Source organism: Stigmatopora nigra, chromosome 11, assembly GCF_051989575.1.
Source record: "Stigmatopora nigra isolate UIUO_SnigA chromosome 11, RoL_Snig_1.1, whole genome shotgun sequence".
NCBI classification, from domain to species: Eukaryota; Metazoa; Chordata; class Actinopteri; order Syngnathiformes; family Syngnathidae; genus Stigmatopora; species Stigmatopora nigra.
In genome coordinates, this window is record NC_135518.1 from 3,244,354 (window position 1) to 3,271,534 (window position 27,181).

General features: G+C 40.7%; 1 protein-coding gene across 1 annotated transcript; it reads left to right on the top strand.

Annotated features, from left to right (window-relative positions):
- The first annotated feature begins 717 nt into the window (after positions 1-717).
- On the top strand, positions 718-26,128 carry rab3gap1 (RAB3 GTPase activating protein subunit 1). Its single transcript, XM_077728350.1, has 24 exons — positions 718-820; positions 940-995; positions 1,304-1,382; positions 1,457-1,586; positions 6,685-6,763; positions 7,865-7,984; positions 8,131-8,296; positions 8,896-8,995; positions 11,758-11,839; positions 13,631-13,699; positions 13,944-14,017; positions 14,787-14,879; positions 15,538-15,710; positions 16,836-16,931; positions 18,729-18,901; positions 19,941-19,998; positions 20,908-21,222; positions 21,782-21,919; positions 22,892-23,119; positions 24,133-24,229; positions 24,624-24,727; positions 24,818-24,933; positions 25,377-25,479; positions 25,599-26,128. Exons 1-24 carry the CDS (start codon positions 749-751, stop codon positions 25,833-25,835), a joined length of 2,958 nt encoding a protein of 985 aa, XP_077584476.1. The 5' UTR covers positions 718-748; the 3' UTR covers positions 25,836-26,128.
- The last annotated feature ends 1,053 nt before the right edge of the window (positions 26,129-27,181 follow it).

Consider the following 27,181-nt stretch of genomic DNA (forward strand, 5'->3'; position numbering starts at 1 on the left):
ATAGTCAAAGCATGGACTGCTTTGAAATACAAAATAGAATGGAACAGTGCTTTATTCATTTTTGCATTCATTCACTTGTGACCACAGCATATACAAAATATAGAGAAAGATGATAAAACAAATAAATAAAAGTTCTGTACAAACTATTAATATTAAATAGTAGTAGTGATAAGTGCAGGAAATATGGAGAAAATTATTTTTAGTAGCAAACATATCTTGAGGCAGTCATTTGCATCTCAAAAGGTTTCATAGCCTTCTAACAGCTACGACACATACACACAATCTTCAATAAATACTCAGAAAATTGCAATATTAAAATGATTTTACACACCAAAAATCATGTTTATTCATAACCCTAAACCTGAACCTAACCCCTAACCCTAGCCCCTAACCCCTAATCCTAACCCCTAATCCTAACCCCTAATCCTAACCCCTAATCCTAACCCCTAATCCTAACCCCTAATCCTAACCCCTAATCCTAACCCCTAACCCTAACCTAACCTAACCCTAACCCCTAACCCCAACCCCATTTTTCCCTCAAGATTTCAACTACTCCGTACAAATAAAAAACAAATGTGCGTTTCAGTCAAACCCCGAAATGAAATTCCTTTTTGACACTCTTTGACAAGATTCTATTATAAAATTAGTGTGCTACATCACCGATATGGGGCCTTTAAGATGGCCCAGAAGAGATGACGTATGTCCCATACTCACAGCTGGCATACAAGAAATCTAGCTTTGTATATATATGATATTTAGACTGGGGAGGCGGTGGGTGAACCGCAACGTCATCGACATCAACATGGCGGCGGTCTCTGACGTGAGTCAAAATACAGACACAAACAATTTAACAAAAATAGCGTAAAATTAGATGTCACTGTTGTTCAATAAAAAAAAAAAACGCTACACAATATTTTAAATATTTTTTGTCTATTTCAGTCCGATTCAGAAGTGTTCGAAATCACAGATTTCACCACTGCGTCTGAGTGGGAAAGGTACAGTAGTGACTATGCTGGTTTAATTGGACGGTGTTGATGTTGTTGTTAAGAATCTCTTAGAAAATAACTTTTAAAAAAAAATCCTGTCATTCCGGTTGTAAAATATAAGTTTAGCATTTTTGATCTGCACCCTTACCCGCATGTAAACAAACCACGAACCCCTCCTACAGTGTATTTGGCGATTCGTTTATTAAGCACAACCATATTCAATACCTAAATTGTACCAGAATATGAAATCGTTTTTTTTTGTGTGAGAAAAATAAAGTTACCCACGTAACACAGACTCTATTTTTCTCTACTTGAAGGTTTGTGTCCAGGGTTGAAGAGGTATTAAATGAGTGGAAACTAATTGGGAACTCAACTAGGAAATGGTCCAAACAAAAGGTAATTTCATTTCAAATGTTTACCGAACAACCTGTTTTTTTTTTTGTTTACCGGGGTATTTTCTGTTTGTCCAGGGTGACTTTTCAAGTGGCACTTGGGAGGAGAAATCTCAGGAGATTAATTTTGTTGATTTTAAATTCTCTATAACTCACTATGCATTTGTACAAGATCATGGGAGCAGTTCAAATATGGAATTGGAGGAAAGTATGTGTCTCTTTTTTTAATCATAACTCACAGTCAATTAATGCAAACTTGCATTAAACTAATCCAGGGGTGGCCAACCCGCGGCTCGCGAGCCGCATGCGGCTCTTTGCCCGGTTTCATGCGGCTCTTACGTCCATATCAAAGTCTGTATTTGTGTTTTATTTGCGTGTGCGCTTCGCTTGAGTTCAATACGGTATTTTCGTCCAATGCGCATGTGCTTGGGATGAAAATACCTCAAAGTTTCCCAGTAGGAGCAAGGTCATTTGAGTAAACATTTTTAACAGAGTGGGAGAGCTCCCGTGAACCAGAAGCGACAATGAACGGCGTCGCGCACACACAAAGTATCCCAAAGATCGAGCGTCGGCTGAAAAAGCCACACCCCCTGCGAGGCAGACCAAGGCGAGAGTGCTCAGGCGGGAGCAGCCAATAGGAGAGCGAGGTGTACACCCACGTGGTGGGCGCGCTAGTTAAAAGCCATTCATAATAAATGACAGCTCACAAGGAGCGAATGTTGCGCAAAAATAGGCTCTGATTTTATGACAGAAGTCCCACTAAGTAACATGCATAGTAAAAGAAAAACGCTATTGTAAATTATTATATTTCTGTTTGTGGACTTGGTTGAACTGAGAGTTTGTCTGTGTGAGACAGTGCACACAATGTTCATTGTTGATAATGACTGGCCTGTGCTGTTATTACTGTAGGAGTCAATTTATGTCATTACTATGCTGGTGTGTGACATTTACAATTGTCAGGAGTCGCTGGATCGCCTCTCCTGACATGACGTCACGGTAGTTATCAGCCGTGGCTAATTACGTGATTGGATTATTTTTGGTATTTAAGCATTGTGACTTTCTGTGGACGCCGTTGGATCGTCTGGTGTAGTACTGGTTTAGTTCTGGTTTCGTCCTGGTGTAGTACTGGTTTAGTTCTGGTTTCGTTTCCAGTTAAATCCTCGTAGTCATAGCTGTTTCCATTGACGCCCCGCCGCATGTTGTTTTCGTTTGTAATGAGTGGTCAAGCTAAGTTGTTTGTTATGTTACCACGTTTATTAAATCAACCTACAAGAGCTACAGATCTGCCTCACCTTTCCATTCCTTCGGCGACTCTGCATCTGGGTTCAACTTCCCCTCCGATCGCCTCGCACTAAGCGGCGGCGATCGTAACAGCACGATCCAACCAATATGGACCCAGCGGAGCGCCACCCACGCTCGCGCCGACGCACTCGGCGACGCAAACCATCCACCTCGAAGACACCGGACTGCTTGGAATGTATAAGAAACCCCTCAGAATCGTTTAGGAATTTTGTAATGGACACACCGTGGTGCGGGGCTCTCAGGCACATCATTAGTAGAGATGAGCCACAACTGGTAGAAAAGTTAGAGCCGCAGCGTACTCATACGCCCCACCACTGCTATGCACGTCGCCCTGGGAAGCCTTTACCGTTTCATCATGATGCCCAGGTGCGTACAACCACCAGAGAGCGCCCAAGTTATCTTATGCCTATGCCCAGAGGAATTGATTCACCATGGAGGGAGCCTGAAGAGTCTGGTGAGGAGGACATCATTGAGGAAATTGATTTTTTCGCTGGCGTTTCGGAATCCGATGATGAATTCTTTGACCAATTCGGACCCCGAGACCTTCCACTGGAGGAGGATTATCCCGATTGTTCCCCCGATAATTCCTATTACAAATACCCCGACCAGCAATTGCAGAGTGGGCTGGCCACCAATTGTGGGGCGCGGCGTGGTGGCGGGGGTGCTGTGCAATCCTCCCAGAGGAGGCGCCGAGCGCCACGCCGTAGAGCGAAGCGAAAGCAATGCCTGGACACACTAACCACTGTCCAAGTTACGCGCCCGCCCACGTCCTTCCAAGCTCCTTTTCCGACCACGTCCCTCCAAGCTCCTTTTCCGACCACGTCCCTCCAAGCTCCTTTTCCGACCACCACCACGCTTTTCCAAGTGCCCGAAGTTACTCGGCCGACCACGCCTTTCCAAGAGCCCGAAGTTACTCGGCCGACCACGCCTTTCCAAGTGCCCGAAGTTACTCGGCCGACCACGCCTTTCCAAGTGCCCGAAGTTACTCGGCCGACCAGGCCTTTCCAAGTGCCCGAAGTTACTCGGCCGACCAGGCCTTTCCAAGTGCCCGAAGTTACTCGGCCGACCCCGCTGTACCAGCAGCTCCTTAGGACTATGCAGCCCTCCCCGTTCCAAGTGCCCGAAGTCACTCGGCCGACCACGCCTGTCCAAGTGGCCGAAGTTACTCGGCCCAGCGCGCCGTTTCAAGTGCCCCAAGCTCCTGTGCCAAGGCCACGCAAATTACTCCCGTTGCCTTTGGGGTCGCCGGTCGCACCCGTACCGAAGCCACGGATCAGGTTTCTGGTGACGGACGGCCATTCTAGCACCGCAGTCCCAGGCACCGCTCTCCCTAGCACCGCTCTCCCTAGCACCGCTCTCCCTAGCACCGCTCTCCCTAGCACCGCTCTCCCTAGCACCGCTCTCCCTAGCACCGCTCTCCCTAGCACCGCTCTCCCTAGCACCGCTCTCCCTAGCACCGCTCTCCCTAGCACCGCTCTCCCTAGCACCGCTCTCCCAAGCACCGCTCTCCCAAGCACCGCTCTCCCAAGCACCGCTCTCCCAAGCACCGCTCTCCCAAGCACCGCTCTCCCAAGCGCCTGCCCGTCCAGCGCCTGCCCGCCCAGAAGTGGCGACGATGCTCCGGCGCTCGATGAAGACGGGGCCGGCGACGTCGAGAGTGGTATTTCGCCGGAGTCCCTGGAAGATGGGACTAGCGACATCGAGAGAGGCAATTCGCCGGAGTCCCTGGAGGAAGGGGCTGGCGATGTCGAGAGTGCCAATTCGCCGGTGCCCCTGGAGGAAGAAGCCGGTGACGTCGAGAGTGGCAATTCGCCGGAGTCCCTGGATGAAGGGGCTGGCGACGTCGAGAGTGCCAATTTGCCGTTGCCCCTGGAGGATGGGGCCGGTGACGTCGAGAGTGGTAATTCGCTGGTGCCCCTGGAGGAGGAAGCCGGTGACGTCGTGAGTGGCAATGCGCCGGAGTCCCTGGCAGTAGGGGCTGGCGACGTAAAGAGTGGTAATGCGCCGGAGTCCCTGGCAGTAGGGGCTGGCGACGTAAAGAGTGGTAATGCGCCGGAGTCCCTGGCAGTAGGGGCTGGCGAGGTCAAGAGTGGTAATTCGCCGGAGTCCCTGGAAGAAGGGACTGGCGACTTCGAGAGAAGCAATTCGCCGGAGCCCCTGGAGGAAGGGGCTGGCGACGTCGAGAGTGCCAATTCGCCGGTGCCCCTGGAGGAAGAAGCCGGTGACGTCGAGAGAGGCAATTCGCCGGAGTCCCTGGAGGAAGGGGCTGGCGACGTCGAGAGTGCCAATTCGCCGGTGCTCCTGGAGGAAGAAGCCGGTGACGTCGAGAGTGGCAATTCGCCGGAGTCCCTGGATGAAGGGGCTGGCGACGTCGAGAGTGCCAATTTGCCGTTGCCCCTGGAGGAAGGGGCTGGCGACGTCAAGAGTGGTAATTCGCCGGTGCTCCTGGAGGAAGAAGCCGGCGACGTCCAGAGAAGCAATGATCCGGGTTCCTGGGAGAAGAGGGCTGTCCACCCCCCGAGCAAACAGGGTAAGGTGCCCGACCGTACTAAACTTCTAATATTTCCTGAAGGCAGGCAGTTTGGCAAAGACTTAAGGGACCAGCTGGGATGCCTGCCGGACCGACCACTGCCTCGTCTCGTTTCTGGCCGGCGCGGACGCCCGCCGGACCGACCACAACCTCGTCTTGTTTCTGGCCGGCGCGGACGCCCGCCGGACCGACCACTGCCTCGTCTAGTTTCTGGCCGGTGCGGACGCCCGCCGGATCGACCACTGCCTCGTCTCGTTCCTGGCCGGCGCGGATGCCCGCCGGACCGACCACAACCTCGTCTTGTTTCTGGCTGGCGCGGACGCCCGCCGGATCGACCACCGCCTCGTCTCGTTTCTGGCCGGCGCGGACGCCCGCCGGATCGACCTCAGCCTCGTTTCGTTTCTGGCCGGCGCGGACGCCCGCCAGACCTGCCACCGACTCGTCTAGTTTCTGGCCGGCGCGGACGCCCACCGGATCGACCACAGCCTCGTCTTGTTCCTGGCCGACACGGACGCCCGCCAGACTTGCCTCTGCCCCGTCTTGTTTCTGACCGGCACGGACGCCCGCCAGACCTGCCACTGACTTGTCTCGTTTCTGGCTGGCGCGGACGCCCGCCGGAGCGACCTCTCCGTCTGTTCTTGGGTTGGTGTGGAAGACCACCGGACAATTCTAGATCTCCCACCCACCCTCCCTGCTTGTTCCCGTTTCTCATGTTGTAATTGACCTTGGGACGTCTAGAATCCGTCCCTTAGAGGGGGTGTACTGTCAGGAGTCGCTGGATCGCCTCTCCTGACATGACGTCACGGTAGTTATCAGCCGTGGCTAATTACGTGATTGGATTATTTTTGGTATTTAAGCATTGTGACTTTCTGTGGACGCCGTTGGATCGTCTGGTGTAGTACTGGTTTAGTTCTGGTTTCGTCCTGGTGTAGTACTGGTTTAGTTCTGGTTTCGTTTCCAGTTAAATCCTCGTAGTCATAGCTGTTTCCATTGACGCCCCGCCGCATGTTGTTTTCGTTTGTAATGAGTGGTCAAGCTAAGTTGTTTGTTATGTTACCACGTTTATTAAATCAACCTACAAGAGCTACAGATCTGCCTCACCTTTCCATTCCTTCGGCGACTCTGCATCTGGGTTCAACTTCCCCTCCGATCGCCTCGCACTAAGCGGCGGCGATCGTAACAACAATAAATCTGGCTGAGCAAAGGTATGTGTGTGATGTGGCTCTTTGCGGTAACACAGTAAAAAATGTGGCTCTTTGCGGTAACACAGTAAAAAATGTGGCTCTTCGTCTCTGACTGGTTGGCCACCCCTGAACTAATCTTTTCATTAGATTTCTGTCGCCTTATGTATATAAAAGTTTCATTCCTTTTTGTGGTTTCAGATTGATTGCCCAATGTATCTTATACAATTTGATAATATGTTGGAAAAAAAGCATACAGAGGTTGTTTTTTTTTTTTTTTTGCCTGTCCACAGCTAACTTCCCCATCGCGATGCAGGACCTTTTGTGCACTTATAATGATTTCCCCCCACGAGCCCACTGCTTGGTCAGATGGTGAGTTTGTGAATCTGTTATATTTGATTTATTCAAATTTGACCATTCTATTACAGTAATACCTTGACATATGAGAGCCCCGACATACAAGGAATTTGAGATACGGGTAAAATTCCTTGCAAATATTTACCTTGAGATACGAGACAAATTTTGATATATTTTCCATGACCCACCCACTCATCAGAGCCACCAAAACGTGTATTCTAAAAGTAATACAGTTGTATCTCTGCTTACAAAATTAATTGGTTTCAGCACTTTTTTTGTAACTCGAAAATTTCGGAAGTAGAGCAGTACTTTATATGTAAATTCTCTCATTCATTCCGCGATCCTCACACAACTACAAACTAAACTCCATATACATTTGGTCAGTGTCCCAATTTTGTATGAAAGATTTGAGGAAACACATAAATGAGTAAATTATAATTAAATGATCTGATAATGTCTTAAAATTAATAACAAACATGAAAATGTCATGCGCCACTGAAATAGCTCCCTCCACGGTCGTTAATATGGGAGATGTAATATCTGTGTTTGTCCGCAAGATGGCAGCAAGAACCTGTTTTATCAGGGCCGGAAGCCGCCCACTTTATATTACATATTAGACTTTTAAGTGTGCCCTATTCGTGTGTGAAAATATATGCCGCATTGCATTAGTACGGTTTTTACTCACTTAACGAGGGGAATTTCAATCATTAATATGGCGAGCATTTAGTTGATGTGGACAGGTATGTAAGCGAGAATCTTGAAACATGGATAGTGGTTGTTGTGAGACAACCAATTGAATTGAACGCTTTTGTTGTCATACATGAGATAGAATGAGAGCCCAGTAGAGGGTAGCGATGTTCTAAAGTGAAAATCAATGCATCTGCGACAATATTTTCAAAATAAAATAATGGATAAGGTAATGCATTTAATTTTTGTGGGATTTCATAACTTGGATCTTTTTAGTATTACGGGTCACTCATTTGCATATAAAAGAAATTTAGAAGATGAAAATTTCATTAATAGAGGCAATTCTAAGTAGAAGTAGGAGTGGTGTTTGGTCCTAAATTTGTAAAAATAAAGATAACCAAGTGACATTGTTTTTATTTTTGTTAACAGGTATGGGATCCGAGAGTTTATCATCATATCTCCGGGAGCTAATGTTGAGGCTATCGTCAGCGAGTCGAAATGCAATTTGCTTCTGAGTTCCATTTCAGTTTCTCTGGTTAACAGTGGCTGGTAAGAGATAGTTTACAGTAAGCAATTAGTTTCTTCACAGGTTTAACTTGTAAAACCAAAATTATCGTTTTCGATGAATTACATTTTTTATTTTTGTCTTTAATGATTGTGTAATTGATTTTTGTGTTTATCTCTCCCACAATCAGCCAAGTGCCCATGTTTGTACAGATCCAGCAAAAGTGGAGACGACTCTATGCTGGCGAATGCCAGGGACATGGTGTCCACACTGATTTTGAAATGGTACACCTTCGCAAGGTGCCAAGTAAATACAACCACCTCTCTGGACTTCTTGACATATTCAAATCAAAGACGGTAAGTGCTTCAATGTGCTGCTAAAAAATATTCTATAGGCTGTCACTGACAAATGACCAGCAAATTTTCCATGCCCCACCCACTCACCAGAGCCACTAAAACGTGTATTCTAAAACTTATACAGTTGTACCTCTGGTTACAAAATTAATTGCTTCCAGCACTTTTTTCGTAACTCGAAATTTTTTTAAGTAGAGCAGTACTTTATATGTTAATTCTCTTATTCGTTCCACGGTCCTCACACAACTAACCCTAACCCAAAATTAATTGGTTCCAGAACTTTCTGGCCTTTAATAAATCCACAGTTGTGCCGCCGTTAGAAACAATACTCTGCATATATTTTTTAGCCTCAAAGAAAATATATTTTCTATAGAAATTCTCGTTATTGCGGCATATAATAAACTTTTTAAAATTCAGTAACGTGACTGACCTTGAGATTGCAGGTTGAGGACAGGTTTAGTTAAGTTTGAAAAACATTTAAATGTATATGTAAACATCTGACTTCAACTGTATAGCCCTTTTACAAACTATACTGTAAAAAATACCGAATCTTGAAATAGAATGAAATGTCATGACAAACAATTGATTTTTCCTTCTCTTAGGGATATACCATACATCCCTTACCTCCGATCAACATTGCTATCCGTTTTACCTATATTCTTCAGGACTGGCAGCAGCACTCTTGGCCACTACAGCCACCAGGTAGATTCACATAGTACAGAAAATAAGTATAAATATTCTTTTATTATTTTTAATAACTGTATACTATCTCACAAAAGTATGTATACCCCTCTTTTTGCTGCAATTGTTTATTATATTGAATTTACTTGAATGCTTTTATTGTCATTATAAGAGTATAATGACATATAAAGCTTTCACCATGTAGTGCACAAATAACAACAACAAACAGACACTTTAATAATCAATAAATAAGAAATAAATAAGTATAGTCCAATTGAGATCAGCAGAGCGGAACGGCCTTGTTCCGTCTGAAGTCCAGGATGAGTTCCATGGTATCGGAGACGTTCAGCGCCAAGTTGTTGAGAGCGCACTACTCGCTGAGTCTATGGACTCTGCAACAAAAACACAAACGCATAGATCTGGGGTGTCAAACCGATTTCACTGAGGGCCACAGTGGGTCCTGGTCTTTATTCCAACCAATCCAGTGCCGACAGTTTAACCAATGAAGTGTCTTCTAAAATTAGTAGCACCTGACTTTAATTAATGATTACACTTGCAAAAGGTATCCTCTTGTTGAGTTGGAATGAAAACCTGCACCCACTGCGGCCCTTTGAGGACCGGTTTGACACCCTTGGCATAGATAATCAATATATAGTAATGATAAATAAATTATCAATAAATAGTAATAGATAAATAAGTGGTTTACATAATAAGTGGTTTAAGAAGTAGTAATAGGCCTTGATTAGGTCCTAGGCGCAGAACTCGAGTTGAGTATGGTGACAGCCCTTGGAAACAAACTGTCCTTGAGTCTTTGCTCTTATTGCTCTGTAGCGCCTTCCAGACACAACAGGTTGAAGAGGTGGAAGCCAGGATACGTAGTCTTTTATGATGCTCTATGCCCTTCTAAGGCACCGGGATTTGTAGATGCTGGACAAGATATGTACGGCGGGGAGTTGATGATATTTTGGGCTGTGTTGATCACCCTCTGCAGGTTGCTGTTTAGTTGCTCCTTCCTGAGTTTGCCTCCCAAGGGAGATCAGTAGAGATTTAGACCCCCAGGGATTCGTCTCCACTCGCGCCACACTTTTGCTGTTGATATACAAGGCGGACGGAGCAGCCTTGTTTTCCGTCGGAAGTCCAAGATTGAGTTCTCTAGTTTTTGAGATGTTCAGCGCCAAGTTGTTGAGCGCACACCACTCGCTGAGTCTAAGGGCCTCATGTCTCCTGGCCGTTTCTGTGCATCTGAAGAACACCTTACCCACTGTGAAGAATGGGGGTGGAAACATCCTGCTTTGGGGTTGTTTTTCTGCAAAGGGACCAGGACAACTTATCTGTGTAAAGGAAAGAATGAATGGGGCCATGTATTGAGAGATTTAGAGTGAAAATCTCCTATCAGCAAGGACACTGAAGATGTGACGTGGCTGAGTCTTTCAGCATGACAATGATCCCAAACACACAGCCAGGGCAACAAAAGGAGTGGCTTCGTAAGAAGCATTTGAAGGTCCTGAAGTGGCCTAGCCAGTCTCCAGATCTCAACCCCATAGAAAATCTGTGGAGGGATTTGAAAGTCCGTGAATGCCCAATGACAGCCCCAAAAGATCACTGTTCTATAGAAGATCTACATTGAGGAATGGGCCAAAATACCAGCAAAGAGAACCGTGGAGGCCACAGGATCATCCAAGATGAAGGTACCAGATCCAGGAGGCGAGAAACATGGTCCTAGGGCAAAACAAGAATTTGTAGTTAGATAACAAGAGCAGGAAGAAACGCCTGTAGGCACTAACAGTGATTTGATAGAGACAATTCAGCGATGTGACAAAACAAAAACAATTTTGGTTGGCATATTAAGTAGTGATCAACCAACCAGTTTTGGAGTAAAAAATATCACAGTAAAAATAGATACCAGAAACATGACCGGCCCATTCTTCCGCTATTAACTGAAAGTCAAAATGTTGGGATATTGGAATGAGTAGTTCTGGCTTTCCTCTAGGTTGTTTAACACAGATAGAGTTGATCATCTATTTATGTGTTCTCGATGCTGTCCGTAATGTATCATGTGAGCCCACAAAGTTTTAAGGAAAAGCTTCATTGAGTGGTAAAATGTCATTCGGTTTTAAACCAAGGCTGAATATCTCTCATTTATTAATGGGGCCCTAGATGAAAGCGATATAGAGTTCATATGTTTCTCTGACCAAGATCTGTGTAGATGTGCTTTTAAATGTGCCATTTGAGTAAAATATTCAATCATTTGTAGCTAGTGTTCCCTCGCTTATCGCGGTTAATGGGGACTGGACTCCCCCGCAATAGCTGTGTATCCGCGAAGTAGGCAGGCCCCTTCAAAAATGCTCAAAGAAACGTATAACACGTGCACAAAACCACCACAAAGCAAAAACATCATAGTAGTCCGGATGGAGGATCTTCTGCAGTTTTTTTGCACGTAAGAAACATCGTTATTGGGAGTTGTGAACATTGTTTTTTTTGGGCGGTGAAGATGCGCCTGTAAACGGCCATGACGTCATCAATGCGATTCCTGAACTCTCACCATGTTATTGACCATTTCTTTGGCCTTTTTTTTTGATGCAATTACTAGTTCTTATTGAATATTTTGTTTCCACCTCTTGTAAAATGATGTAATTTATAATTTTAATTTAATGTCTTTAAATGTTTTATTTATTTTTTTCCTGAAAAAAAATCTGCGAAGCTCTGAGTCCGCAATAGCTGAAGCGCGAAGTAGCGAGGGAACACTGTACATAATTTAACATTACTTTGTTGGTTTTTGTCAGACTTTGACAACCTTCTTGGAGGTGAGGTGGGAGTGGAGGAGTTTGGGAAGCTTCCATTTGGTGCATGTGAAGAAACAATCAGGTGAAATGATGTCATGTGTTTAACATCTGAAGAATTAGCAATGTGTTCATTTTGTTGGTGTTGTATACAACATTCTAAATTATTATGTAAATATAAATTTTCCCTTAATTTCTCAAAATTGAGAATAAGTTTCACCTATGTCCTTCCTTATACCTTTCAAGTTCAGTAGAGGCTAAAATGTTGGATGTTTCCAGACGTAAAATGTTGAAATTATGCTCAGAAATATTGTCAAAGCTAAGAAAACAAAGATTATATCCCCTCAAAAGGATAAGCTAGTCTCTGTAGAACATGATTTTCTTAACAAACATAACATGAAATTGGTGCTTCTATATTATTTGCATATTTCAAATCAAACCTTCTGTGGTCAGCAGAAAATATGGTAGAGGAATATTGTATTCTTTGTTATATGTCTGGTGTTCTAATTTTTTAGGTCACTCTATTTTAGTGTTACTGAATTAATATTACTCTAACAGTACAAATGAGTTGGCGGCCCGGTGCTGAGTGGTTAGTCGTTGGTTCAAATCCAGGTCACTTCCCACCTGTGTGGATTTTGCATGTTATCCACTGCAAGATTTCGTACTAAAAAATTCCAACATATCAACAAGGGCTGGCTCTAGAGGTGACTGTGAAGTTCTCCTAAAAAGAGTGTATTCAGCCAAAGCTCCTTCTGTGTCAATGCTGTGCATACCTGAACCTCTTCGCCAATCATCTTAAAGCCTGGCTGTTAGACGAACAAAATTGCAATCAAAACGCTGTCAAAACCGTGCTACGTGTGTGTCTAATATGTGTCATCTTCAACCTACACAAGGGTCTATCTCATCCCTCTTCTCATTTTCTGAACCGCTTTATCCTCACTAGGGTTTGAAGGTGTGTGTGTGTGTGTGTGTGGGGGGGGGGGGGGGGGCTGCTGGAGCTTATCCCAGCTGACTTCGGGCCAGAGGCGGAGGAAACCTTGAATTAATGTCCAGGCAATTGCAGAACATAAGGAGACAAACAACCATTCACACTTGCACTCATACCTAGGGGAAATTTAAAGTGTCCAACCAGCCTACCATGCATGTCTTTGGAATGTGGGAGGAAACCAGAATAGGCCCGGTGAGAACATGCAAACAGCATTTACTCGATGTCGACGCCAACATCTAGCGGCAAGAGTTCTTTTGTAAATCCAGCCGGAATGACGGCGAGCACCAAATTAGTGTGCTCGCCGTCATACTGGGTGTATTGACAAAAAAAAAACGATATATCCCAGCAGTCACTGCGCACTACTTTTTCTACGGGGAAAATAGTAGTTGGGAGCTGCTTGCTGTAGTTGGGAGCTGCTTGCTGTAGTTGTGAGAGCTGTAGAGGATGGTGTACCCTATCGACTGATTTATTTTATTTCATCGTGATAACAATTTTAGTATTGGTCCATATATAAGGTGCTCTGGATTATAAGGCGCCCTGTCTATTTTGGAGAAAATTCAAGACTTTTAAGTGCGCCTTAAAGTCGTGAAAATACTGTATTTACATATCTTGATTAACATGAATATAAATATGTTCATTGATATGTGCTGTCCCTCAATAAATAAATCAGACTCAAACATTTAGTGAGAACCCTTACACAAAATGACTTCAGTCCTATTATGTTAAATCTCACATTCGTACTCTTTCATATATAGAAAAAAATTGATTTTAAAGGGTTTTCTAATTTGTTTGTCTTAATTTTGAAATATGAAAACGTCTTGACAAACAGTATTCTGTACATGACCCTTTACTTGGAATAAAAAACACCATTGTCTTTTTCCCATGTAGTGAGCTTCATCTTTCTACCACTTGGCCCGAGTTAACGGAAGGCACAGTTTTGGACAATGATGTGTACAGGTAAGCAAATTATTTAACCTTACCATAACTTTCTGTCCTCATCGTGTCAGTGTTTCCCACACATAATGATCTTTCCATACCGTCTTATGTTTTACATAGTAGCAATATTAGCAATTCATGGATCCATATGGACAGCATATTATTTGGTTACGGTTTTCAAAAAATGTGAATATTATTTTTTTTTTAAAAGTCATTGTTTTAATCATGAAAATAGTTGTTTACATACATTGGTTTTATTTGACAGTGACCTTGACCCTCTCCATGCACCTCACTGGTCTCTACGTGTCAAGACAGTTGAACATCCTCAGTGTTTACTTGGTGAGACATTTAATTGTTTTGCTCTCTGTTTCCAAACAGGATTTGAGTGGACAAATTTGTCAACTCCTTAACATGTTTGCTATTTAACCAACACGAAATAGGAAACTTGTGGTTTATTTAGAGTCTCCTTCTTGACACAGCGAGATGAGTTGAATTGGACCGATATTGTGGATATGCTCAACCACGCATGTGTCAGCAGACACAGATATATGGCTGTGTTCTTTAAAGAGATGGCAAGTTTATAATGAGGTGAAACTCAATATTTACCACAACATCATAATAAAAACATGTGACGTGGCTTCGCAGTGAGATGAGTAGACATTTTAACATGGCAGATTTTCTGTCTTGGTCGTTAGGCATCCTGGACGCCTCTCTGCAGTCTTTAAATATATCCCGCTATATGAGGTGGTCCACACCTCCAACCACGGCAGTCCACGTTTCTTGTCACCTTTTTTCCACATCTCTATCAGGCCTAAGCTAATTTGAGGTCGCCATTGGTTAAGTTATCTGAAGACAGACAATTTTGCATGCACAGTGTGTTTCTGCTCCAAGATATATTGTGAATAAACCATTTGTAGCTAAATTGAATGATTTTAATTTGCTGGAGCATGCCCAGCTCCAGGCTTGCTTGTTTTTGTATCAACCGCTCACAATTCATTTTATGATTATGTGTTTGCGCTTCATACACAAAAGATATTATGCTTAGCCATTGTATGGGAAGTAGGGACTTGTTTACACCTTTGGTCTGGTCTATTTCCTTCTGCTGCAGGTGATTTATTGAAAGATCTATTTAAGCTTCGAGGGAGAAAAGAGACAACAGAAGAGATTCTTGGAAGGACACCAGCTGAGGAGGAGAATAAAGGTAAAGTTAAATCATTTATAGAGAAAGACAGCATCATTATTGTCCTAGCTGAAAAATTATACCAACAATAAGAAACACACTGAATTATTTATGTTCATTCGTGTGTAAAAAAAATTGATTTAAAGTGCAATTCCATTATTTTAACACCTTCCTAGTTTATTTAAAAAGAGAAATCTGACACGCCAAACAGAAAGTATCTTAGTTAGGTAGTGCTTAGATCAGTGGTGGGCAAACTTTTCGGCCCGGGGGCCACATTGATTTAAAAAATTTGACAGATGGGCCGGGTCGGCACAAGATACGAACATTATTTGGACAACATTTGCGGGCTGGATTGAAAAGCCTCGTGGCCCATAGTTTGCCCATATCTGGCTTAAATTCACTTTCTCGGTACAGCAATTTAAAAATACTACCGTATTTTTTCGCATAAGGCCGAGTTTATATGCGAAAAGTTATAAAATTCTATGATTTTAAGCCAATTTTAAGGGTGCGGCTTATACGCGGGTCAGCTTATATGCGAGAAAATATGTTAACTTTGCTAGGAACACACGTATTCTACTTGCAGCTTTTCATTCATAAACTCTTGCTTAAATATCATCGATGCTCATTGATATCTATGAAGGTGCATATCATAATTTGACTGCAAAACATTTCTTTACAGATGCTGGTGATATCAGCTCTGCTTTATCAAAGCTGACAGAGCCCAATGCACCAGTGCCAATATCTAAACTCTCCGTTTCAAGCATGGTGTATAATGCCCGAAGGCACATTCAACGGCATAGACTTACTGATGGTTGTCCACTTGGTTCAGATATACTTAATTCTATTCTTCAGGTAATGTTTTTAATAACTTACAAGTGAGTTTACTGCAAAAGGTTTGGCAAATAAGCATTAGAAATGAGAAATATGATCGAAGTTATGATTTGTCCCATCAGATGTCCAATTTTGCACATGGTAGTCCTGCAACAGATCCGAGTTCTTGCACTAGTGGAAGCATGTCTGATGAGGGCAAACCATATTGCTTTTGTTGGTCCCCCTTTACAATTATCATGAAGGCATAGCGTCATCATGCAGTCCAAACTCAATGTTTTTACCAGTAGGTTTATTTTGATGGAGCATGTGAAACTGGGTTGTTTAGAATGTAAGGGAATGGGAGATTGCTCTTTTAGGAAAAATATTTTCTACTGCATGGTTTTTAGAGCAATTCCTGTGCTTTATTTTTCTTCCCAGGAATTTGCCCCTCAGTTTCACACACAATTCATGTTTCACAGTGAAGCAGACTGTGCATAAACACACGTTTCATTTTTGTCTCACTGAGGTCAAATTTAGACTTAGACCTCTACTGTTTCAGTCCAGTCAAGATTACCATAATTCTTTTTTTTTCAATGCCACTATAACAGATTCATTCATTCATTCATTCATCTTCCGCACCGCACATCCTCCAAAGAGTTACGGGGGTTGTTGGAGCCTAACCCAGCTGACTTTAAGCGAAAGGCAGACAACACCCTAGACTGGTCGCCAGTCAGTCGTAAGGCACAGAGAGACAAATGTCGATCCGCACTTTCAGTCATACCGCCACAGACGGAAGTCAGACGAGTAAATCTCTACACCACGAGGCAGTTCCCACTATAATGAGAAGTAGAAATTTAGAAGCAGGATTCCACCAAAGTACTGTCAGAAGTGTGTGGAATGTTACACAAAATGTTTGACCCAATTTATACAAAATAAAAGAACGGCTACTCGATACTAAGAAAAAGTACCTACACACAAAGACCTCAAACATTATTGATATGAAATGTTCTCATTGTTTTTGCATTTAATTTCCTTAATCCTGACTGACCTCAAACAGGAGAGGCCTTCAAACTAATTTCATCGACACTGCATGATATTGACCGCTACTGTGCAGTGCAATGTGTATAAAGTATTTCTCAATTTTAAGGCCTTTTTTTCTATGTTCAGTATATTTTTCCTGATGCTGCTGCGGATAAAACATCAGAAAATAAAACTGCACAACGAAATACTGATGTAAAGCCGCCAAAAGATCAAAACTCTTACGTAAGTAAATATTCATTCATTCATTTTCTGAACCGGTTATCCTTACAAAGGCCGCAGGGAATACGTAAATGTTCAAATGTATTTTTAGTGTAATCATGTGCATTCAATGTTTTATTTATGAAAAACATTAATCTATTTTTATAGGAGAAATATAGACATTAAGGTTGGCAGTGGGTTAGGGTTAGTGCAGTCCCAGATGATTACTTTCTCCCAAATAATCTATTCACTGTGTTTACCATTAGTTCAACAGTTATTTTTTTCACTATTATATTCTTATTGGGTTGACCATTATTAAATCACACAAAAAAACCCAATTCTGAACACTTTAAATTCGTAAAAATAATAATAATAATAATTCAAATTGAAGGAACCGTAACATCTCTTTTAGGCAAGCATTGCAACTATCATGCTGAAGACAAAAACTAACACCAGCTACAAAGGAGTAGATATACAGACGTCACGTGTAACTGTTTATATGTCATCACCATATACCACCCCACGGTATGTTGTGCTAGCCAAGTCATTTACACCATCAACGATGTCGATTACTCAGGACGGTTCTTATTCTCTTGTTCCACACGACACATCCCTAACATTGCTAGCACACTCACCTTACCCAATAACACTCTTTCTGACGGATTTTCGCGATGTGATTACTGTCTTTGCTCAAATTTCGCAGATAATGTAGATCAGACATTGCTGCAATAATCTAAACAAACACAGTCTGTATTATATTGACCATACATGTTTTCACGTCTACACAATATAAAAAAGTGTCTCTATTAAACGTCAAACTGTTTTATGCATATGCAATTACTGTAATGTATTAATATTTAAATATGATCTGTATATAATAAATATGTAAATTGTCTAGGTACTGTATTTACAATGGCAATGGCACTTTAAATTACATTGCCAAATTCAACGGCCGTGACCATGTTGTCCTCAATCCAAAACAAAGCTCCGTTGAGCTCGTTGTCTTCTTTGTGTGTTTTTGAGTTGACTGGGCAGTCCGTGCCCTCTGCTTGCGAGTGTCAGGAGGAATGTTGACATTTTTATAAACCGTTTTGATAGTTAATACTATGATGCACTGAAGCCAGAAACTTTGAAGTGGCGAGGGATGGTTGACTTGAATTGAATGCTTTTATTGTCATTATGTAAGTATAACGAGATGTAAAGCTTGACCGTGAAGTGTACAATTAACAACAACAAATTGACAAATAAATAATCAATAAATAATAACAATAAATAATCAATAAATAACACTAATAAATAAATAATCAATCAATACTAACAATTAATAAATAATCAATCAATACTAACAATTAATAAAAAATCAGGAAATAATAACAATTAATAAAAAATCAGGAAATAATAACAATAAATAATTAATCAATAAATAATAACAATAATTAAATAATCAATCAATGATAATAATACTTAAATAATCAATAAATAATAACAATACTTCAATAATCAATAAATAACAAAACTTAAATAATCAATAAATAACAGTACTTAAATAACAATAAATAACAATGCTTAAATAATCAATAAATAACAATGCTTAAATAATCAATAAATAACAATACTTAAATAATCAATCAATTGTAAGAATTCTTAAATAATCAATCAATTGTAAGAATACTTAAATAATCAATCAATTGTAAGAATACTTAAATAATCAATAAATGATAACAATAAATATTTGGTCAACATAATTAATAGTCATCATTTTTATATCAACTAAATCCTGGGCAAAACTAACAGCAGTATTTGTTTTGTTTTTTTGCCTAGGACCTTTTTATTCAGCTGAAGTCTGCACCAGTTGAAAGTCTGACATATCGGCTGGCTCTTTGCATATGTCTCGTCAATTTCTACCATGGTGGGCTGCGGGCCGTTGCCTACCTTTGGCAGGAGTTTGTCCTAGAGTTGCGATACCGCTGGGACAACAGTTATAAACTCTGTGGGTGGGTATCCCACACTGGGTCACCATTATTCCTAAGTGATGTCACTGGGAAACCTTTAAAAAGTCATGAATAAATAAATCTGTTTCTTTTTTTTATTTATATATTTTTACACGGGTAAAGCTAAAATTAGCGTTCAATTCCAAAATGGATTTTTTTTTCCTTTTAAGTACCTGCATCAAGATTTTTTACTACAATTTCTCTTCCAGTTAAGCAAAAAACAGTTTATAAAGTAATTGGATGATTACAATTGCTTGGTGTTTTCTGCATCTTCAGATGAAGCCAAAAGTTTACACACACTTTTTTTGTTTCACTCTCTGATAGACTTCAACTCACTTCTAACTTCTGCCTTCAGGAATGAGGTTTAGAGCTCTCAAATCAATGGCAAACCCTTTGAAAGACAAATTTTTGTCAGGATGTTATCATCTTTATCTAGTGAGACAAGAAGGTTGACCCTGTGAAATTTAACTTAAAGTTAGCAATTTATCATTTGGCTTTTTATTCCTTATTCAAGGACTTATTTTCATTCAAATGTTTTGGGACATTTTTATAATGACAAAGATTGAAACATATTTTAAACAGGCAATAAAGAGGCAACGTACAGTTGCCGGCGAAATCTCCGATATGTAAACATCTTAACCTCTGAGGATCCGAGGAGGTTTATAGAAACAGGTGTGTTGTTGTTTTGTCAGAATTGAAGTAATTCAAAGCCCCTATGACCTCATGAGTGATGGAAATGGTGGTCTAAGTCACCAAATATGTTGGGGAGAAATTTACAATCATTGAGGTGGTAGGTTGTGTAATCAGTATGAGCTCTACTGATCTAGAACATTTTACCGCAACATCTCAAGATGCCACCACCCTATTGTCAGTGTAAAAGCCCCACATTTTTTTTCACAGGATTCTACTTTTATTTAGCATTTTTTCCAGTTACAATTAAAAAGGCTTGTCCAGTGTTTTTTAAATTTTATTTTGTTTATGTATCCGCTATTGCAAATCAACCTCCCCAAATAGTGTTCTGTTTCTACTTCAATACATGCAGATTAGCGGAAGATGAACCTCCTGATCTTCGCTGTTGTCTTCTGCATCAGAAGTTTCAGGTAGTTATTACTTTTCATAAGATACACATTTATGTAATTTCTCAGGGAAAAGGGTGTTTTTTTTCATCGCCCAAAATAATGTGAAAAATTAAGGTGGAGTGGTATTGATAGTAATAGAGGTCCAATTTGCTTAATAGTTCAAGAAAGAATGCCTCGTTTACACATGTGAGAGATTCATGTAAATTCCGCTGGCTTTTTCACATATGTGAGCGTCCTGTGTGTGGTTCCAGTTTTATCTAGGTCTACATTGTCTTTTCCTGTATCTCTGCTTGCTACTGCTACAAACTGAATTTCCCGAATTTGGGACGAATAACGGGTAATCTATTCTAATCTAATATTATCGTTCGGTCACCCTTTCTCCCGCTAACAGTTTATCTTTTATTCGTATTAAAAGAAGGCTCTCCATCTCGTTATGAATGTCATTGCACTGCTTGGAAATTATGGTTAGACTTTGGAAGGCTTGATATCCTTAATAGCGTCGATCTGCTTCAGGATGGTGCATATTGTTGAAAAACTCGTATTGGCGAGCTAGCTCTATCATGCGTACACCACTCATGGATTAAAATCCAATCCGTACAGTGCTCGTAGAGATCTTTACACGAGGGAGATGCAGCAAGAAAGACATAAGCAGCCTCTTGCGTCTCGTATACTCGTATCTCAAAATGTGTCTCGTATCTCAAGGTTAATATTTGCTCGGAATTTTACTCATATCTCAAATTCCTTGTATGTCGGCGGACCCGTATGTGAGGATATTACTGTTGTTTGTAACGCTTAACTCCATTAAAATGACAGTAAGCTCTTTTGGATGATGATATGATAATTAGGCTTCATTATTAAATTCATACATGACTCTTCTCCTGTAATCAATAGCTCCCTTTTCTCTGCATTTTGTTACCTGTGTTTACATAGATGCTAAACTGCTGCATCAAGAGGAAGCAAGCCAGAGACCACATTTCCAAGAACCCTGAGACTATCACAGAAATATCCGAGCAGAGTATCCGCCAATGTACTGCAGCAACTGCTTCACATGGGAAATCTTTGGACTCTTTGAGTGACAGTGAAGAAGAGTTTTTTGAATGTTTGAGCGATCAAGGGGACACACAGTCTGGTTGTGTAAGAAGAGAAAAAGACGGCAGCAAAACAAAACCAGAGGGCAGGCTGCATCCCTATAACAACATGACCCTTCTCAACTCTTCAGAGCTTCTCTTTATTCCAGTGACACAAGTAATCGTTTTCCTCAATTAACAATATCAAGGAGTATACTTTGACGATATATTGTTATATTTTATTAAACAATATGCTTATGAGGACTTATTAGCTGGTGCCAAAATGCTTGTCAAAATTGTGGTATGCGACATTTGTCAAATATCGCTCTCAGTTTTAAACACACAACTTTCAATTAGAAAATACTTAATCAATCTTTAAGATTTTTAGATGTTATCAGAATGCCATTGGTTTATGTGCACATTGATTGAAAGTGCTGATGTTATCTAAGGTGGTAGTGTTGAAGGTGCAAGATCGTGAGGATTTTCTCACGAGGCTTAATTGTCTATAGCAGCATCAAATCGGCCCATGATTCATACTCAATGGATTTAATCGGAGGATATTGTATTTCAAAATCTTGACTAGCCCCTTTGTTGCGGGTTCGAGATCCTTATCCACATTTTGAGAGTTAGAGTAAATATTAGATATTTTTGTAATCAGCACACCATGAGTGATTAAATGTGTATGAAATGACTATTTCAATGTACAAAAATAATACTTAATTTTCATGTTTTACTAGGAACCTGCTCCCATGACAGAGGATTTATTAGAAGAACAGTCAGAAATACTTGCAAAACTGGGAACATCAGTGGAAGGTGCCCAACTCCGTGCTCGGATGCAAAGTGCCTGTCTTCTCTCTGACATGGAATCTTTTAAGGTGAGACAAAGAAATAGGCAGTAAAACAAAAACAAAAGCTCCCGTTTATTACTTGCTGTCTTGATATGGCGTTTCCCTATGTAACTGTAAAATTGCAAAGTGCTTGTGTTTTGATTTTGAAGGCATCTTCTTGCAAAAAAGGCCAGTCTCATCCTTGGTAAAAACTTGCTCTGGAAGATAACCATTCTCTTCAAATATGTTAGGAAACTCTTGAGGCTCACTAGCGGCCCTGGTACGAGGCTGGGGTTCATCTTCATTGTGTTCGTCAGTAGCTAAATTATTGTAAAAGGTCTTGGCTTTGGTTCTAATTACGTTGGTATCCTGAGTTATCTTCTCCCTACAGTCTGATATCCAAACCGATAGGCCATTGTCCATCTCAACAATGATTTTTTGTTATTCCTAGTGGTTACCAATTGCTTGTTATCCTTGGAAAAAAAATTATCATTGTTATTTTCCGATTGTTCGCTTCTTCTTTCTTGATGTAATGTATGGTAGATTCATTTATGTCATAATGCTGTGCTACGTGGGATAGTTATTGCCTTCAGCATATCTAGCACCTTCACTTTGTCACTGTTATCATGTTTCGTTTTTTCTTGGCTCTCTTTTTTGAGCGGTGGCACACTTTTTGCATTGAAAAAAATCTCAAGGGACACCATATGAAAATCTTTTAACTTAAAAATATGTCGCCTATAATAAAAATAGTCATTCTCATCAAAGTTTTATCAGCAGGAATCCCATAAACCTCCAAAAATCAAAATTTTCACACTGACATAGTATCACCAAAAGTTGATGTCTGAAGACCCTGAACAACTGATAGTTGGAGTGATGCAAAAATAAGTTATGTAATGTTTTTAATCACATACAAATTTTATGACTTTTCTCTAAATATTTCTGTTATTCGGCATGTGTGTTTGGATCTATATTTTTTTTCCTGTTGATATGATTTTGCCATTTTCATTTTTTTTTTCATAGGCCGCAAACCCTGGTTCTCTTCTTGAGGACTTTGTCCGCTGGTATTCCCCCAGGGATTTTTTAGAAAAGGACACCGTGAATGAGCATGGACAAACAGAATTTGAAGGCCATCTAAGTCCAAGGATGAAGATCCCAGGCAACATTTGGGTTGAGACCTGGGAGAATGCCAGGACCGTACCAGCAAATCGCCAAAGACGGCTTTTTGATGATACCAAGGAAGCAGAAAAGGTCAGAATGTGTTTTTAGCCCTCTAGTATGTATAATTTTTAAATCAACCACTTTTGTTGTTATGTGATCTCATTCATGTTTTACCTTACAGTTAAGTAGGTAAAAAATGAAAAGTGTAAAGAGTAAAAGTAAAGATACATCAATGGCAGCAAGATCCTGTTTTTATCAGGTCGTGTCTGGCTCTCATTGAGCGCCTCAGGCTCTCAGCACTTCTAATGGCTGCGTTGCCTCACAAAAATGAGAGTTAACAGCTGCTCATTAAGTGATACCTTGATTTTGGAATCTTCAAATGTGTGCCACACTTGTATGCTTAAATTTGACGCCCTTTGTTGATAGGTCGGGAGCTGTTTTAGCTGCCCACTCCCGACTAGGTGACAATCGACCCCAACCATCCTCCGTATCTTCCTATAAGATCAAACCTTGAAACATCATCTCTCTCAAGGATGATCTAGTGTGCTATAGGAAATTATCTTCCAGCATTATATGAACACAATGCAGTCATCTGGGGGAAACAAGATACAATTTTAATATTGTAACATATCTCAAGAGATTCTAGCTGTGCCACTCCAAATCTATTGATTCAATGTTCCCCAAGTGGCCAAAGAAAGTTTTGCGTTATGTCACCTTGCAGTTTCATGCATGTCAATTCTAATTTGTGCCCATATAAACCGTACTCTCGATTCAGTCATCATTTTTTTAGCGACAAATAAAGCATATATGCGAGAAAATACAGTAATTTTTAGATACAAGACACAGGCATGGTCAACAACCATATTTTGGTAGCATATAGCGTTTCTGTGATGCTCAATTGGCACTAAGGGGCGCAAAGTGGGCTAATAAAATGTCTCCCGCCATTGCAGCACCACCAGCTCAACAGGAGCAGATTGTCTTGCGTAAATGCATTAAATTGCTGGCACCTGTGTGCAGGCAGACCATGGTGACGCTAAAGCAGGCCATGAAGGTAGTTTGATTGGAAGGTCGAAACCTTATTTTGAATTTTATTGGTGTTTCAGGTCTTGCATTTTTTGGAAATGCAGAAACCTGCAGATCTGACGTGTCGTCTTTTACCATGCATAATACATGCTGCAATTTTGAAGTTGAAAGAGGAAGGTGAGTACTTTAAAAAAAAGAAACATGCTAGTTTAAGTAGTTCACATTTTTTAGTTACAGTTATGCAGTTCCTCTGCAATTTGAAAGCATTTAGCAGTGACGTATTTTTCTTCATACAATGATTTTTTTTTTTTACATCCAAATCTATATGTAAGTGATCTATAGTTGCTGATTGGGTAAATTGTCTTTGCAAGGATGGATCTTAAGCTTTGTATAATTTCAAAGAATAGTCAGGATTTGATCAAAGCACCGACTACCTGCAAGGGAAACTGAGCTGGCACACTTAATCCCATTGTTTCCATTTGGTGTTTTTGTTCATTCCCAATTTATAAACCAAACTCTAATTTTTGCTTCTGACCTTTTTATTTTATTTTGTTCTTTACCCCTCTTACAGAGGTATTTGACAACATATCATCTGTCAGAAACAAAATAGAAAAAGCTACAGCTCAAGCAAGCAAGCTACTGCAGCAAATGAATCCTGATTCCAATAACTTAGAGGTTTGTAACATATATATTTCCGTAGGTTGTGTGTGCATTTGTTTTAAGCTTTGCACTGCATTAAGTTGAGACATTTTCCTTTTCCCTTAGGATTGCATTGACTTTTTGATGACCATTGAAATGGTCATCGCCCAGTATCGATCTCTCAAGACAAAGTTTGGCGTTGTTGAGGCTGAGAATGAAGAGGAAAAAGACGAATTGAAACAGTAAGATATACAGATATTGCTTGCTACTTGAACTGTACTCCTTTACTGGAACTGACACACCAGTGGAGGTCAGTGAAGGGGCCCATATAACCATTTTTTTGAAATTTACTTTTCATCTAATTTCAGCTTTCGTATTGAATAATCGATCGTTCACACCTGGGCATTCCATGTTTATACACACATGAGGCACCTTGTGCCTTGTTTATACACACGAGGCACCTTGAATCAGCCCTGATTAGGATTTATTTCCCTCTTTTTCAAAGAACTTAACGAATACTCTTGCCAGTTGTGTGCCTGATACATTTTCTGTCATGCTGCAATGCAAACTGAAGAAAATAACTTCTAAATGTATCATATTTGGGTACAATTGGACACATTGCCCGCTCAGTCAGAATTTATTTAATTTGATACATTTTTGACTTTGCTTTTCTTTACAATTTCAGTTTTCTGAACTCTCTGCTTGAAGAGCCAGAGGTTGAGGTGAATGGATCGGGTCAATCAAAAGTCGGGGGCATCATTTACAGACTGTTCATGAATGTGCAAGAGGTATGCATCACTTTATTGTTAGAATGGGGAAGCCACTCTTGTTACTCTTTAATCAACAAAGCCCAGAACTGTAGATGTATGAAATACATTCATGTAAATTTTTGTTTATGCACCCTTAGACTGGCATCCTGGATAAAGAAACTGGACAGAGAAAGCAAGAAGAAAATGATCTGATTGAAGGACAAAGCCAAGCTCCTGATTTTCCTTTACCTGCGGGGCGAGAGATTTTGTTGCGTACATGTGTACCTCGACCAGCACCATATTCCAAAGCACTTCCTCAGCGGCTTTTCTGTGTATTGACGAGGGATGAATTTAGACTTGTGGGGGCCTTCTCCTCTGATACAACTTTCTTTTAGTTCCTCAAAGTACAGTATTATCTTTCACTTAAAGTAAATATGTTAACTTTATCCATCACAACACATTAATTGCAGTATTTTTTCAAACATTCTCACCTGTTAATTTTTTTAATTTTTATTTTCATTGTTTGTCTTTATGTGCTCTGTAATTGGCTGACTACCTGTTAAGAATATACCTTGCCTCTTGTCCAGTCAACTAGTGAGGCTCTAACAGCCCTGATGAGGATCAGCGGTATGGATGATTAATAAATGAATTCCTCTGTGATTTTAAAAAGTAAAATGCATAAATTCTATCGACTCATTTGATTAGAAATATTCCCAATCAAATCTCAAGTGGTAGCATAAAGATTCAGGGGAAGGGACTCCGAATGCAGGAACACAAAAATACATGAAGGTCAAGCAAGGGGATGGAAATACTGAAAATGCCTGATTTCGAAAAGGTCCAAAAGTTAAGTAAAAACCCAGGAGAGATGTAATGCCCTGCCCTAGATTAAATGTTTTTGTTACTTTCCTGTTGATCACAGTGGATCCTACCTACGTACTTGGTTATTTTTTCGCCTCTTTGCTCCTGATAGTCAAATAGTTTTTCCAGAGGTCAAGAACGACGGTGAACTATCTTAAATGCTCAAATTTGATTTGTAGTGGCGTTTGTTCCTTTTTAACCTCGTACTCACAATGCCACATGCTCGTTTTCTGTACTGGAGGATGTCTAAAAAAAAAAAAACTGGGAAAACATACGCTGGAGCTCCAGGTCACTTCTCAAAACAACATTCTTTATTTGCAAGAGAAAAAAAAAACAACCTCTGATGATCTGAATCCTGTTTATTAATTATTTTCCAACAGCAGAGCTGCCAACTTCTTTGGAATTTCCAGAGTTGATCCAGACGGGCAACAAAACTTCCCTAAACTCCGGAAATTAAATAAAAATTATCATTTTTTTTAAGCAAACATTTTGGAAAAGTTCCAAATTTCCAATTTAAATGCCTCAAAATTTCACACCATTGCTGCGGCTTCCGCCATCTTGATTTAACTGAACTGTAAACCGGCAGAATTTGGTAACACGAGTGCATTGTGTATCATCTGAGTTACAAGTTCTGACAAATGATTTGTTTTGGCAATTGATACGGAATAGATTGCATTAGCAGCCTCTATCGCTATAACAATTTTGTTTGTTTTTTCATAAGGGAAGTAAGTATTATTAAAGATGACTAAATCACCAGTCTTTTGAAACAAATCCTGTAATTTCTGGGGTTGTTCTAAGCGTACATAGCACTGTTAAGTATTATCAATATGCCTGCTCGAGTTAAGCGCAAAATGGATGGCAATTTGGATGAAATTTCTAAGAA